The sequence below is a fragment of the Molossus molossus genome, unplaced genomic scaffold, assembly GCF_014108415.1.
Source record: "Molossus molossus isolate mMolMol1 unplaced genomic scaffold, mMolMol1.p scaffold_m16_p_19, whole genome shotgun sequence".
Classification (NCBI taxonomy): Eukaryota; Metazoa; Chordata; class Mammalia; order Chiroptera; family Molossidae; genus Molossus; species Molossus molossus.
This window is the reverse complement of record NW_023425354.1, coordinates 4240014-4253911: the sequence shown is the minus strand read 5'-3', so window position 1 is coordinate 4253911 and position 13898 is coordinate 4240014. Positions and strand designations below refer to the sequence as shown.

The 13898-nt window shown below is 46.4% G+C and overlaps 1 protein-coding gene across 2 annotated transcripts in view; it reads right to left on the bottom strand.

Moving 5' to 3' along the window:
• PRPSAP1 (phosphoribosyl pyrophosphate synthetase associated protein 1) overlaps nt 1-12760 on the bottom strand; it is a 31556-nt gene extending 18796 nt beyond the window's left edge. Inside the window, exons 1-3 of one of the 2 annotated variants that reach the window (XM_036269402.1) lie at nt 12376-12760; nt 8846-8898; nt 6023-6089 (exon numbers count right to left, since the gene is read on the bottom strand). In XM_036269402.1, coding sequence (XP_036125295.1) covers nt 6023-6089; nt 8846-8898; nt 12376-12545 — 290 coding nt within the window. In that variant the 5' untranslated portion in view covers nt 12546-12760. Of the gene's footprint in view, nt 1-3736; nt 3789-6022; nt 6090-8845; nt 8899-12375 lie in introns of those variants that run through there. The other variant, XM_036269403.1, reaches the window with a different exon arrangement.
• Nucleotides 12761-13898: the final 1138 nt, after the last annotated feature.

Below are 13898 nucleotides of genomic sequence, written 5' to 3'. Positions count from 1 at the left end.
TAATTCTTGTAGTCTTTGTATCTAAGTAGGTCACCTTAATTATTCAGCAACTAAACATCTTTCTTTCCCCTAAGAGAATCACATCCTATTTTAAACTTGGCTTTTTCAGATGGGCAAAAAGGAACGTGAGGTGAGGAAACAGACATGATTCACACACGTCAATTAAACTGCCTACACTGCCACTGGACCAACAGCACTCATTAACGAGATGTGGTAATGGGGTAGGATTTACCCCGCCCCCGCCCCACCTCCAACAATTAATCATCTGCAGCAAATAAGTGGTAAATGTTCTTTTAGAGAGTCTTCTTACATCAACATGTCAGAACTGGTAACATAAACATGACAATCATCCTTCAGAAACACTCTGCACACGTCACATCTCCCCTCGAAGGCTCTGGGAGGGCCGCACTGAGCACTGTAACTCACCAGGACACAGCTCTGGCCCCCCCCTCCCCATTTCTGGCACAGAGCTCCTAAAACCCTGGAGTGTGATGGAAGCAATAAGGATGCTCTGCATGTTAATGAGGTGACTTTGGACTGCAGGGAGGATGAAGGCTGGCTGCCAGCAAGATAACCGTGATTAGGGGGTTGGAACATTCAGCCCCACCTACCTGGCCTCGGGGGAGAGGCAAGGGGCTGGACGCTGACTCGCAATCACCAATGGCCAGCGATTTAATCAACTGTGCCTGTGTAATGAAGCCTCCACACAAACCCCAAAGGAGGGAGTTTGAAGAGCTTCGGGCTGGCGAACACATGGAGACGCAGGGTGAGCGGTGCCCCACGGGGCGCGGAACTGCCACGCCCTCCCAGCGCCTTGTCCTGTACATCTCTGCCACTGGGCTGTTCTGAGTTATATCTGTGAGACACCCTGGCAAATAACTGAACCCAAAGAGAGGGTCACTGGAACCTCCAATCAGTCACTGGGTTGGAGGGTCAGAAGCAAAGTGACTACATGTATTAAATATTTATACTGAGCATTCTTGGTTACCACGCTATCAAAACCAAGAATTATATAAAGGGCAACTCTCCCTGCATAGGAGACTAACAGCACAGTGTTCTGAGATCACAAGAGGGCGGGGCTGCTAACCGTGAGCGCTGCTGGGCCGCAGGAGCTGACCTCCTACAGCTGGGCAGCTGGAGCAAGTCTGAGCCAGAACCAGGAGTTCAAAGTATACAAAGGAAACACAGAAACCCTGAAGGTCTTCTCAATTTCAGATCAGATGCAGTGGGAAAGAAAGTCACATCAGGTATTAGGGACCCACTGAGGTCTAAGAACCAAACAGGGAACATAAGTATTTTATGAAGAGGGAAATGTACCGAAATTGTATAGTATTCATTAATTCACCCCACAAGGGTGTGAGGGACTAGGTGTGCTGGTGACATAGGGCAAAATTCACTCATGTATTAAACAAGTGTTTTGAGTGCTGGAGACATAGCAAACAAAATTGGCTATTACTACTATTATATCTCTTTTCTACCTCCTAAACTCATAATAAAAGTAAAGAGGAAAGAATACTCAATAGCCTCAGGAAAGCGTGCTAGAAAAATACTTGGCCTCGCCCTGGCCAATGGGGCTTGTTGGTTGGACATCGTCCCGTGCACCAAAAGGTTGCTGGTTCGATTTCCAGTCAGGGCACATGCCAAGGTTTCGGGCTCGATCCCCAGTAGGGGCATGTAAGAGGCAGCCAATCAGTGTTTCTCTCTCACATTGATATTTCTCTCTCTCCCTTTCCCTTCCTCTCTCTAAAACCAATAAAAACATATTTGAATAAAATCGTCAGGGTAGAGAGAAGACACTTTACTGACCAACACCACCTTTGGGCTTACACCTCCGTATTCCCTGGAGGATCAGTGACAAAGCTGGCCTGTCTATGGCTGTGGTGACCACGGTTCTGTTCTCCACCCCTCAATAGCCTGGTCAAGGCTCTCAGTAGTCTAAGGCAAGGACCTTGGGTCACATGCGGCTCTTGCCCATGCCCTAGGAGCTCAAGAATTTGGAGGGAAAAAGAGATGATGCTGCAACCTTACTATTCACTACCAACAAAGCCAATCAAGCACAGAAGGCCAGGGAGCAGTCTGTGGAGGGTCAAAGCTCCCTTACTACATACATTTACTCCTGAGCAAATCCCTCAGGTCTTCCCCACATTTTTCTTTCTTTCTAACAGTTTATTTGAGCTAAACTGATGACATATGCCAGGAACAAGACATCAAATATTTCCTTCATTTCTAACATGCAATGTTAAACAAAACCACTGGGCAAAAAGACTGCCATCACCAGGAGGCAAACAATACAAAACCAAAATGATGGGAGGAGATATACATTAGTATATCCTCAATGGGCAATAAGAGTTCTCTCTCAATACTGCAAATATTATCAATGTCTATCAACACAGCCACATCTATCAATACTACAAATGCATGGATCCTTCCACCCAGCAATTCCATTTCTCGGAATCTTCCTACAGATGTACCTGAAACACAGGTGCATCTAGGATGTTCCGCTTTAGTACTATTGTGTTGCACAGAATTAAAATCAATCAGATATGTGCCTGGTGGAATAAATTTTGGTACATCTATGTAACACATTATAAAGCAGCAAAAAGACAAGAAGAGAACACAACTCCACTTCTCTGGTATTCCTTCCAAAAATACACAACAAGCCCTGGCAGGTTAAAGATTCGGCCCTCAGACCAGAGTCTCGGGTTCAATTCCAGTCAAGGGCACATTCCTTGGTTGCAGATCAGTCCCCAGCCCTGGTTAGGGTTGTGTGGGAGGCAACCAATCTATGTGTCTCTCTCACATTAATGTTTCTCTCTCTGTCTCTCCCTCCCTCCCTCGCACTCTATCTGAAAATCAATGGAAAAATACTCTCAGGTGAGGATTAAAAATATATATATACACGTACACAATGTGAATCCCATCATCACTGTGGAAAGTAATAGAAACCAAGCCACTTCAAAATGGAGTCGGAGCTGCCCTCCCAGAGGAATGCCTTGAATCTTACTCCTCAAGCCTCTGGCATGTCTGATTGGGCAAAATAACCTTTGGACAGGGCCAAAGCAACACTGTGTCCCAAATAACTGTCTGCAGAACTAACAGGTAAGCAGACATTCTGACTACTGGACTAAAAATTAGGAACGTTCTTTAGCATCAGCACCACCATGTACAGCTAAAGAATAACGTAGCAGCCCTGGCCGGTTTGGCTCAGCGGTTAGAGCGTCAGCCTGCGGTCCTGAGAGACCCGGGTTCGGTTCCCGCTAAGGGCACATGCCTCGGTTGCAGTTTGTCCCCGGCCCTGGTTGGTTGTGTGGGTGGCAGCCACTCGGTGTGTTCCTTTCACGTCGATGTTTCTCTCTCTCTCTCTCCCTCCAGCTCTACCTGAACAAAAAATGAAAAAATGTCCTCGGGTGAGGATAAAAAAAAAATAAAAACAGAATAACGTAGCTTATTTACACCTGCAGAAACTCCTTCCTTGACATACTAACACCAAAAGAAAATCCCTTCCTTCTATTCATGTAATTATTCCCCTTTCCTCTCCTCATAAATGCCCCTTGCCTCCACCTCCTAATCCAAACACAGGTTGGGTTCCTGCCTGAATCAGTGCTTCCCAAATAGCTGTTATGCTTTTGGGTCTCCAATAAATGCTTGTTGCCTCTCACTTTGGCCTTTTTATTTTTAGGTTAATATAATAAAACATCTGACAAATTTAAATTAACGAGTATTCGACAAAATTAACTGGCTTAGGTGTCAAAGTCTTCAACAGCGTTGACGTTTTGAAAGACGGAGGAATCGTTACAGACGGAAGGAGACCGAAGAGGCAGGACAACGACCCGCTCCTGGCTCCCTGTGCCAGGAGGCCCGCCAGTGGGACGGCAGACTGAACGGGAATGGGTGGGTCTGAGGATCAGACGGCAGTCACAGATCAGCGTCAGGACGCCATTCTGGGCCTGTGCTGTGGTGAAGAGAAAGCCCTCGTTTGTAGGAATCACACAATAAAGTATCTGGGGTGGTGAGGCATCAAGTTGGCAACTACTCTCAAATGGTTTCACCATACCTACATATTTTCTAAAAGTTTGTGATTGTTTTAAAATAAGAAATTTTAAAAGATGGAGTAGTTTTTTATGTGCTAATAGAGTATACGACTTTATTTTTAAAAGTTCAGCACAGAGTATATTAGACTCCTTTTTAAAAAATAGTTTATTGGTATCTAGAGAGAGAGTAAAGGAGAAAGAGAAACATCGAAGTGAGAGCGGAACCAATCGGTGCCTCTTGCATGTCCCCCGCTGGCGGTCGGGCCAGGAACCCAGGCATGTGCCCTCGACTGAGAATCGAACCAGCAACCTCCTGCTACACAGGACAATGCCCAACCCACTAAGCCACATAGGCCAGGGCCATATTAGACTCCTTTTAAGTAAAAATTAAGAAAAATATATACACCCTGGCTGGGTAGCTCAACTGGTTAGAGTGTCGTCCCAGTATGCCAAGGCTGCGGGTTCGATTCCAGTCAAGGGCATGTATCTCAGTTGCAGTTTGTCCCTGGCCCTGGTCAGAGTCATGCAGGAGGCAACCAGTCGATGTGTCCCTCTTGCATTATGTTTCTCTCTCTCTCTCCCCCACCCCCCTTCCACTCTCCCCCTCTCTTCTACTTTCTAACTCTATCTGAAGATAAATAGGAAAATATCCTCGGCAGAGGATTAAAAAAAATGTATTAAAAAAAAGGCCCTGGCCGGTTTGGCTCAGCAGTTAGAGCGTCGGCCTGCGGTCCAGAGAGACCCGGGTTCGGTTCCCGCTAAGGGCACGTACCTTGGTTGCAGTTTGGCCCCGGCCCTGGTTGGGTTGTGCAGGTGGCAGCCAGTCTATGTGTCCCTTTCAAGTTGATGTTTCCCTCTCTCCCTCTCTCTCTCCCTCTCCCCCCCCCCCCATTCTACCTGAACAAAAAATGGAAAAATGTCCTCGGGTGAGGATAAAAAAAATAAAAGAAAAATAAATAAATAAATAAATAAATAAGAAGAAGAATCAACCAATGAATGCATAAATAAGTGGAACAACAAAATTGATGTTTCTCTCTCTCTCCCCCCCTTCTCTCTAAATAAATTTTTTTAAAAACGATAAAAAATACATAAGCAACTGCTTATACAGGCATAGTTTCTGAAAGACTACCCAAGCAATGGACAATAACTGCTGCCTGGGGTGGGGAAATGGGGTGGCTAGGGGCACATTTTTATATACTCTTTTGAAACCTGACTATACAGATAAATTACAATTACTTGCATATTGATTTTGAGGATCACTTGAATTATGGAGCCTAAATTTGTATACACATAAAAAATACAGAGTAATAAACAACTATTTAAAGTAGTTATCTCGGAAGACTGGGGAGTGAATGAGGGCTGAGAATTTTTATTTTGATATACATTTCTATAACGTCTTGTCTTTTTAGTGATGAACATTGCTTTTATAATCTGAAAAAAAATACTATAAATAAAGCACTTAGTATCTACCAGTTGTCACTGCAGGGAATTTTGTTAAACTTAGGTTCAAATAACTCTCAGTGAGCACTGGTCCTCGGTCTCCTTCAGACATAGTCCCCTCAACACCCTCAAAGGAGACTGTACATTAGAACGCTGGACGTTACTGGCCACCGAGTGCATGTGGCTTCCTCACATCACGCAATTCTCCAAACCTCCAGACAACAGCTGGGCGCCCGAGAATCCAACTCAATTCTGACCCTGTCTACGTGGAGAACAGCAGTAGATCCCATAGGCTAAGAGCTCAGTCCAAGACAGCACCCATTCCCCACTTCAGATAACAATGCCAAGTCTAGGCTGTTACTGTGATTGTGGCTGACCTGCTATCAATCAGAGGTTCCCATGACCCCCTCCTCGGGTTATGAATGTGCTAGAATGGCTCATGGAACTCAGGAAAACTGTTTAAATGCAAACACATTTATAATTTAAAGAAAACGGAATTGTTGTTCATATGAAATGATAATGAATTATATCAAAGTAGTGCTTACTCTTACCTGGGTATTGTCTGTATAATAAAAATATCTTGGCCACGAACAGATTCTTTTATTTCAACTCTTGTTTCTGAAAAATAAAAACATCCTGTAACTTTAAGAAAGGCACTTCATGATGCAATAATCAGACAGCATCTGGAGGGAGTTAAGATGAATCTAAACCAGCATTTCACTTCATGCACCAAAATAAACTCTTAGATCTCAGAATGGTATGTAAATGTATTTTTAAAAAGTCAAGCAAAGGGGGAAATAAGCCGAAAATAGATGAGAAGGCAAAGGTAAGTAACAGGTCTACATAAAATCTCAGGGTCCAAAACAGAAAATTCATCACCAAAAGAAAGATAAGATACTCAGGCCCTGGCCGGTTTGGCTCAGCGGTTAGAGCATCGGCCCGCAGACCAATGAGACCCGGGTTTGATTCCGGTTAAGGGCACATGCCTCGGTTGTGGTTCATCCCCAGCCCTGGTCGGGGTTGCGCCAGAGGGAACCAGTCAATGTGTCTCTCTCACGTCGATGTTTCTCTCACTCTCGCTGTCTCTCTCCCTCTCAATCTGTCTAAAGATAAATGGCACAATGTCCTCAGGTGAGGATAAAAAATAAATAAAAATAAAAAAATATTAGAAAGATAAGATACTCAGACAGGAAAGTCTGCAGCAAATAAAAAGGCCAAAGGTGAACATCTTTATTATTCTTTCAACAACTGCTGAAGCCTCCTCTGTGCCAGGCCCCAAACTGGAGTCCCAAAGTGTGGGACCACGGGACGAAGACTGACACAGAAAGACAACACAATGCCAAAGGCTGGCAAACACCCAGGCCGACGTGCCAGGGAAAAACCAGCAGTGATAAAAGCAAAAGAATAAAAGGGCCGGAAACAATGGCCTCATTGCAAGCTGGAGGGTGCAGAGGGAGGGAGTATGGGAACATGCAAAGATGTGGGGACAGAGTGTGCCAAGCAGAGGGGCAGTCATCTGTCCACAGGGAAAGCAGAGTGGATGAGGAGAGACAGAGGAGGTCAGGGAGCCAGCAGGGGCCTGGCCATGCACGAGTCTGGATTTTATTGTACACGCGACAGGAAAGCCACCACAGGACTCAAAGGTGGCGGGGGGAGGGGGAGTGGTGATCTCGACTACTGTGTGAAGAACACTGTGGCAGGACACGAGTGGCAGCAAGAAGGCCACTCCAGTTGTTTGGAAGGAATCCAGACGAGCCCAAGCAGCAGGTGGGCCAGAGCAGCACAGCGCAGACAGAGAGAAGCGGTGGGACTTGAGACATTCTGGAGTCGGCACACAGGATGTGCTGAAGGACCAGGGAAGAAACGTCAGGTGAGGTGGGCAGAACCCAGACCCCAAGGGCTCCAGGGACTGCTGAGGACACTGGACTCTAGCCTGTAGGATTTATGCAGCAGTAAATCAAAACAATTTGCATTCTGGAAATATCCTAGTGGAGGTATGTACAATGGACTCGAGAGGCTAAAGAGAGGTAGGAAGACCTGTTAGGGAGCTACTTCAACAGCCCCAGAGATAAGAAGGCCTAGAACAGTGATGGAAGAACGGAGAACAAGGTCTTCCTTAAGCCACCTCCTCTTCCGTGAGTGCTTCATTTCCTGAGATCCCCAGACGTCATCACTATGGACTAAAATAGTTCCTGCCAACTAGACCATCTCAGCGCTCTGCCGTCATCCTCAGGTTCCTCAGCACTAGCACCTCCTGACTTGCCCTAAGTCACCAAGTAAAACCTTACTAAGTGTAGAGTTTGGATGAAGGCTATGTGGGGCTAATTATAACACTCATGTAACTTACACAGATCCCAGAAACTTTCCATTAAACTATCATTCCCTTTTTTAATACTCTGCCTTTTTCGATCCCCAATCATTATGTCTGAGCTCCTCATACCATAGATAATTATGCCTCAGAAAGAGAAAGGGAAGCATAGAATCACGAATCCAGGCTTTTTGCTTTGGAAAAAAGTGTCAAATCATCTGATACTAAGTTGTCTTTGCAAAGACGAAGGGCACTCTACAGAAGTATATGGCCCCTCCATAAGATTCACGACGCAGCATTCCTAGGACACTGGCCATCAGCAACACGCCCTCAAACATGATCATTTAATGTTACTGAGTCCCCCGCAGAAACCCAGGGGGCAGCAAAAACGGGTCACTAGCCCAGGCGAGAGACTACAACAGACCTGAGAGAAAAATTTAGAGGTGAAAAGAACAGCAAGAGAGTTCTTTTCATTAGTCACCACTACCTATACCAGATTGCCCTCGATGCTGCCGATGTCCCAATGAGACAGAGAAACAAGGAGTATCTCCCAACACCGCTAGATAAAGAAAAACTTTCTCTGTAGCTCTCCCTTTCTTGTTCCAAATGATAAGATAGTTGCATTATCTTGGAAAAAGAAGAAAGGAGACTTTAAGGAGTCGAGATTTAACGGGAAGTACAGAATGATGTCTTACACCTCTAATTTAAAGAGAAAAATGTTTCTGTGTTAAACATGAGTAATATCAGCAATTTATTTATGTATTTATTTCTGTTAATCTTCACATGAGGATATTTTTCCATTGATTTTTACATAGAGTGGAAGGAGAGAGAAAGAGAGAAACATCAATGTGAGAGAGAGACACTGACTAGTTGCATGATCCTCGACCGGGCTGGGATAGTACATGCCCTTGACTGGGAATTGAACCCGCAACCCTTTGGTCCATGAGCTGATGCTCTAATAACTAAGCCAAACTGGCCAGGGTAGCATTTGCATTTTAAATACATGCCAGCTAATTAAATATAGTTTAGAGAACCGAGGATGTTTCAGAAATAATTTTAACTTTACCTCCATTGGTCTCTTGATATACCACAGACTTCCCCAATTCAGCACCAAGACGCCTATGGGGGAAAATAAAAGGCAGTTAAGAGTGCTCTTCCTAGAAACCTCCAATTCACATGCATACGTTTACCAAACAGACCAAAATAACCAGACGCATTCTTTGCCAAAAAACAATTTGGAAAGTTTAATTTATTAAGAACTAAAAATCTGTTGTCAGTCTGTGAGCAGATTCAAGTGGTCACCAGTTTGTAATGCAAGGCTTTACTGGAACAAGGCCACACGGAGTTTAATGTCTGTTTCATGCACAATGATTCCCAAGCGAGTACTTGGTTCCTAGCAATAATTGCAAAACCATATGCCAAAGGTCAATGCCTCATTTGTCAAAAGAACATAGACTTCCGTGCTATGAACCAAAATCAGAGTGGGTCTTGTTTGGATCCTGATTAGAACAAAACAAGTGTAAAAAAGCCCTTTTTGAGACAATCAGGGAAATATGAACAAGGGCTGTTACTAGATGATATTAAGGAATGAATGGTGGTGTTTCAATTATTGGTTAGCATTACTATTTTATGAGTGAAGTGACATGATGTAAGGTTGGAATCTGTTTAAAAATACTCCAGCTACGTATTCAATGGAATATTATTCAGCCTTAAAAAGAAATGAAATTCTGTTACATGCTACATGGTTGAACCTTGAAGAAAGTATTGTAAGACAAGACACAAAAAGACAAATACTGCATGATTCTGTTTACATGTGGTACCTAGAACAGGCAAATTCATAGACACAGAAAGCAGAATAGAGGTTACCAGGGGCTGGGAAATTAGTGTTTCATGGGGACAGCCTTTCAGTTTGGGATCAAGATAAGTTCTGGAGCCCTGGCTGGTTTGGCTCAGTGGTTAAAGTATCAGCCTGCAGTCCAGAGAGACCCGGGTTCAGTTCCCGCTAAGGGTATGTACCTAGGCTGCAGTTTGTCCCTGGCCCTGGTTGGTCATGCGGGTGGCAACCACTCGATGTGTCTCTTTCATGTCGATGTGTCTCTTTCACATCGATGTGTCTCTTTCACGTCGATGTCTGTCTGTCTGTCTGTCTGTCTGTCTCTCTCTCCCCAACTCTATCTGAACAAAAAATGAAAAAAAAAGTCCTCAAGTGAGGATAAAAAAAAAAGATAAGTTCTGGAGATGGATGGTGGCAATGGTTGCACAGCATTGTGAATGTACCTAATGCCACTGAATTGTACACGTTAAAAAGGTAAATTTTGTTATGTATTATTTTACCATGAAATACTCCAGCCAAGAAAGGCGAGGGACAGGTGGAGTAGATGAAACAAGACTAACAACAGAGTGGAAGCTGGATGAAGGATGCAGGAAGTTCATTGCAACACACATGTAATTTATACAAATCCCAGGAATGTAATACACCTAACTTTTTTTTTCAAGTGCATAATTTAAGAAGCTTGACAATCCCTGCTTGACATTTAGATCTGAAAGGAATCATGGAAATAAAATATCATAACCTCAGGGATCAATCCAATTCAGTGATCCTCAAACTCTGCTTAGTGGTAAAACCCTTTTTTCAAATAAAATCTTACTGAGAAACTCAACATGTGAAACAGATAAGAGAAGTAATTACAAATATTTATTATTCACAGCAACGTAAAACCTTTCTGGACCAAGGCAGGGAAGAACTTGATATCAAAACAAAAAAGCAAAAGCCAGTGACGTTTTAAATGTGCCCTCCAGCCCTGGCAGAGTGGCTCAGTTGGCTGGAGTGTCCTCCCCTACACCAAAACATTTCGGGTTCAATCCCCAGGAGGGAGGCAACAGATCAATGTTTCGCTCTCACACTGATGTCTCTCTCTTTTTGCCCCTTCCTCTCTCTCTAGAATTAAAAACATATCCTCGGATGAAGATTAATAAAAGAAAAATGTACCCTCCCTCCAGCTTTCTGCTTTCTCTCAGCAAGGTCAATGTGGTAAACCTGGCCCAAAATAAACAAGCACAAACTTTATATTTAAAGTCAGTATTTTTGTTGGCCTCAAAAAGAAAGTTAAATAGTCAGGGTTAAAAATAGAAACAAGGTAGTAGATTGCAAAAGGATTGTTTTTTACACACTTTTCATTTAAAATTCCAACTAAAAAGAAAATAAGCATTACTGACAAAATAGGACTAAAGTTTCCCCTTTCTTCTACATTTCCACCTAAAAAAATATAACCATACCTTTGTCAACTCAGAAAAATTCAGAGGAACTGGAATATATTTAAAATGTGAAGACGACTTTAAATATTAAAGACAAGCTATTCATTTTATGTCATATATATGTCATATGTGTGTGTATGACATAAATTAAAACATATATATTTTAATCCTCATCCAAGGCTATTTTTCTATTTATCTTCAGATAGAGTGGGAGGAAGAGGGAGGGACAGAAAGGGAGAAAGAAAGAGAAACATCCACATGAGTGGGACACATGGACTGGTTGCCTCCTGCACCACCCCCAACCGCAACCCAGGTACATGCCCTTGGACAGAATAGAACTCACGAATGGAAGCATTGGTCAGCAGGCTGACGCCCTACCGCTGAGCCAAAATGGCCAGGTATATGTCTTATATTTGTAACCAGTTTATTGGGGGGGGGGGCTCATAAGGCTCTTCCTTTACATTAGGGCTCCAGGATTCCCCATAAGAGTTAACTAGAAAAGAGGCCATTCAGTAAGCAGGTAACATTCAGAGGGCCACTATGAGCCTCTGCTCTGCGAACTGCTTTGTTCATGCTCACAATATTCTTGCCCAGTAGAGAGAATTATCCTTATTTCACAAGTGAAGTTCAGAAAAATCAAGCGTCTTGCCCAGTGCCACGGAGCTAGTGAGTGGCAAGTCTGGAAAGGCCTCTCCGAGCTGTCTCCAGGCCACCGGTGTCCTTGGGCTAAAAAGACATGTACAGGCAAAGACTTCACTTCAAATGACTAATCCAACCTAGAGCCGACTTGCAAACCACGGTGAGCCCCACCGCGGCCGCCACTCGGGGCCCTCCCCTACACCCTGGCCTCCGCCGCGGCACCGTGCGCCCAGGGAACCGTCCACCTGCCGCCTTCCTACCGCCCTGCCCCGGCGGGTCCCGAGTTGTAACTACGTCCGGCCGTATCCTGGCGGGAGCTCAGGAATGGCCAGGACCAGGTTCCCAGGTCAACTCCAAGCGTGGGAAAGGGAGCTGACCCGCACGCGGCGCTCCCCTCCAAGGCGCTCCCTCCGAGGGTTAGATCGCTCACGGCCCGGGCAGCGGGTGACAAAGGAGGGGGAGCGGTCCAAGCAAGCGGGGTGGGGACGTGTTAAGTCATTAAGTCTGCAAAATTGGGGGGGGGGACCCCTTCGGTCACCTCCACGGGTTTGTCCAGCCCCCAACCGGAGGGATTCTGCTACCCCCTCCCCTAGGTGCAGGGCCCTGGGGCCAAGCCAGCCGTCCGCCTGGCGGAGGCCGCCGAGAGGAAGAGGCGCACGGACGGCCTCTGGGCGGGGGTCCCTCGGGTCGCCCCACCCTTACTCGGTGATGCGCTTGGCCAGCTCGGTGCAGGCGGCCGTGGAGTTGGCCGAGAAGACTCGGTAGCCGGTGCGGGCGGCGTTCATGGCCAGGCGAGCGGCGGGGCTGGTGCGCGGGGCGCGGAAAGCCGAGGACACGGAGAGCGGGGGCAGCAGCAACAGCTTCTTGGGCATCGTCCGGCCCGGGGCGCGGTTACAGCCGGCCCGCGAGGGGCGGCAGCCGGGAGTGGGTCCGACTGAGGCGGCCGCGAGGCCCCGCGGGGAAGGCGCCGAGAAGCCTGCACAGGAGAGGAGGGGTCCGACACCCTCGCCCTCCTCGTCCCGGAAACCGCAACCAGCCCTGGAGGAACCGGGTTCGCTGCGCCCGACGCCGCAGCCTCGGGAGACCCAGTGGCGAGGCCACCGCCCACTCTGGGCATCCGAGACACCCGGGAGCCGCCAGCTAGAGCGCCCGCGGAGCCACCATCTCAGATGAGGGCGAGGCGGTGGACGACTCTAAAAGCCTGTTCTCTCTAGGGAAGCATCACGAATTCGTTGCGCCGCTTGACTTTGTCGTTCCACAGGAGCTCTTTTTCTGTCACGTCCTTGCGCTGTGCAGCCTGACCTGGTAGTGGTCCCAGCCCTTCCCAACTTTTCTGCCAGGACCCAAGATGTCGGCCTCCGCGGAAGCTGACGCTCTAGCTCCGCACCTCTATGGTCACACAGCGCGAGCCCTGCGAGGCGCATGCGCTCAGGGGGCCTGATTTTAAAAGTGGAGGGCGTGGTTACTTCCCGGTGGGTGCCTGCAATGCTGAAGTTCCGCTGAGGCGGTGTGCTCCCGAGCCTGGTCTTTATTCCCCAGAATCCAACCTTGTGTCGGCCTGTGAGGCAAGGTTAACCCAACCAAGGCGCTCCTGACAGTCTTTGCTTTGCTTTGCTTTCTTCTTTTATTTTTTTTTGCTTTGCTTTGAATCATGTCTTCTTTCTCCCACTTCACATGCCCCGCCCCTCAAAGACCCGTTCCCGAGGCATCTGCTCCACGAAGTTTTTCTAGATCACTTCAAGCACAGTAAGCCCCTCCCCGCCTCCACCCCCAGACCACTGGGCTGCACCGTGCATATGGTTGCTTGTGTTTTTACCTATCTTTGCGGACGTCTGTCTTCCCAACTAGGATGTAAGTCCTCTTAGGGCAAGATCGCTTATGACTTAGTGTTTCCTATGTCAGTGCCTAGGGCGATGTTATGGGTTCCGGAGACACACCATCAGTAGCTTATTGAATAAGACCCAAGAAGAAAGTTAAGAGCAGGGAACCATTTGAGTCATTAGTTATCAGCTGTCTCAGGATTGGGGAGGGATTCTTCATTTTCTCAATTGTCCCCACACTGCACGTCCTCCTTTCTCTATGCCCTCCCAGTGCATCAATCCCAGGGGTCGTCCTTTACTCTTCTTCCCCTTCCTGGCTACATTTATCTCTACATTAACGTTTATTGAGCACCTGCTGTTTGTCAGGTGTTTGGGATACTTTAGTGAGAAAAAAAAAATCCTACT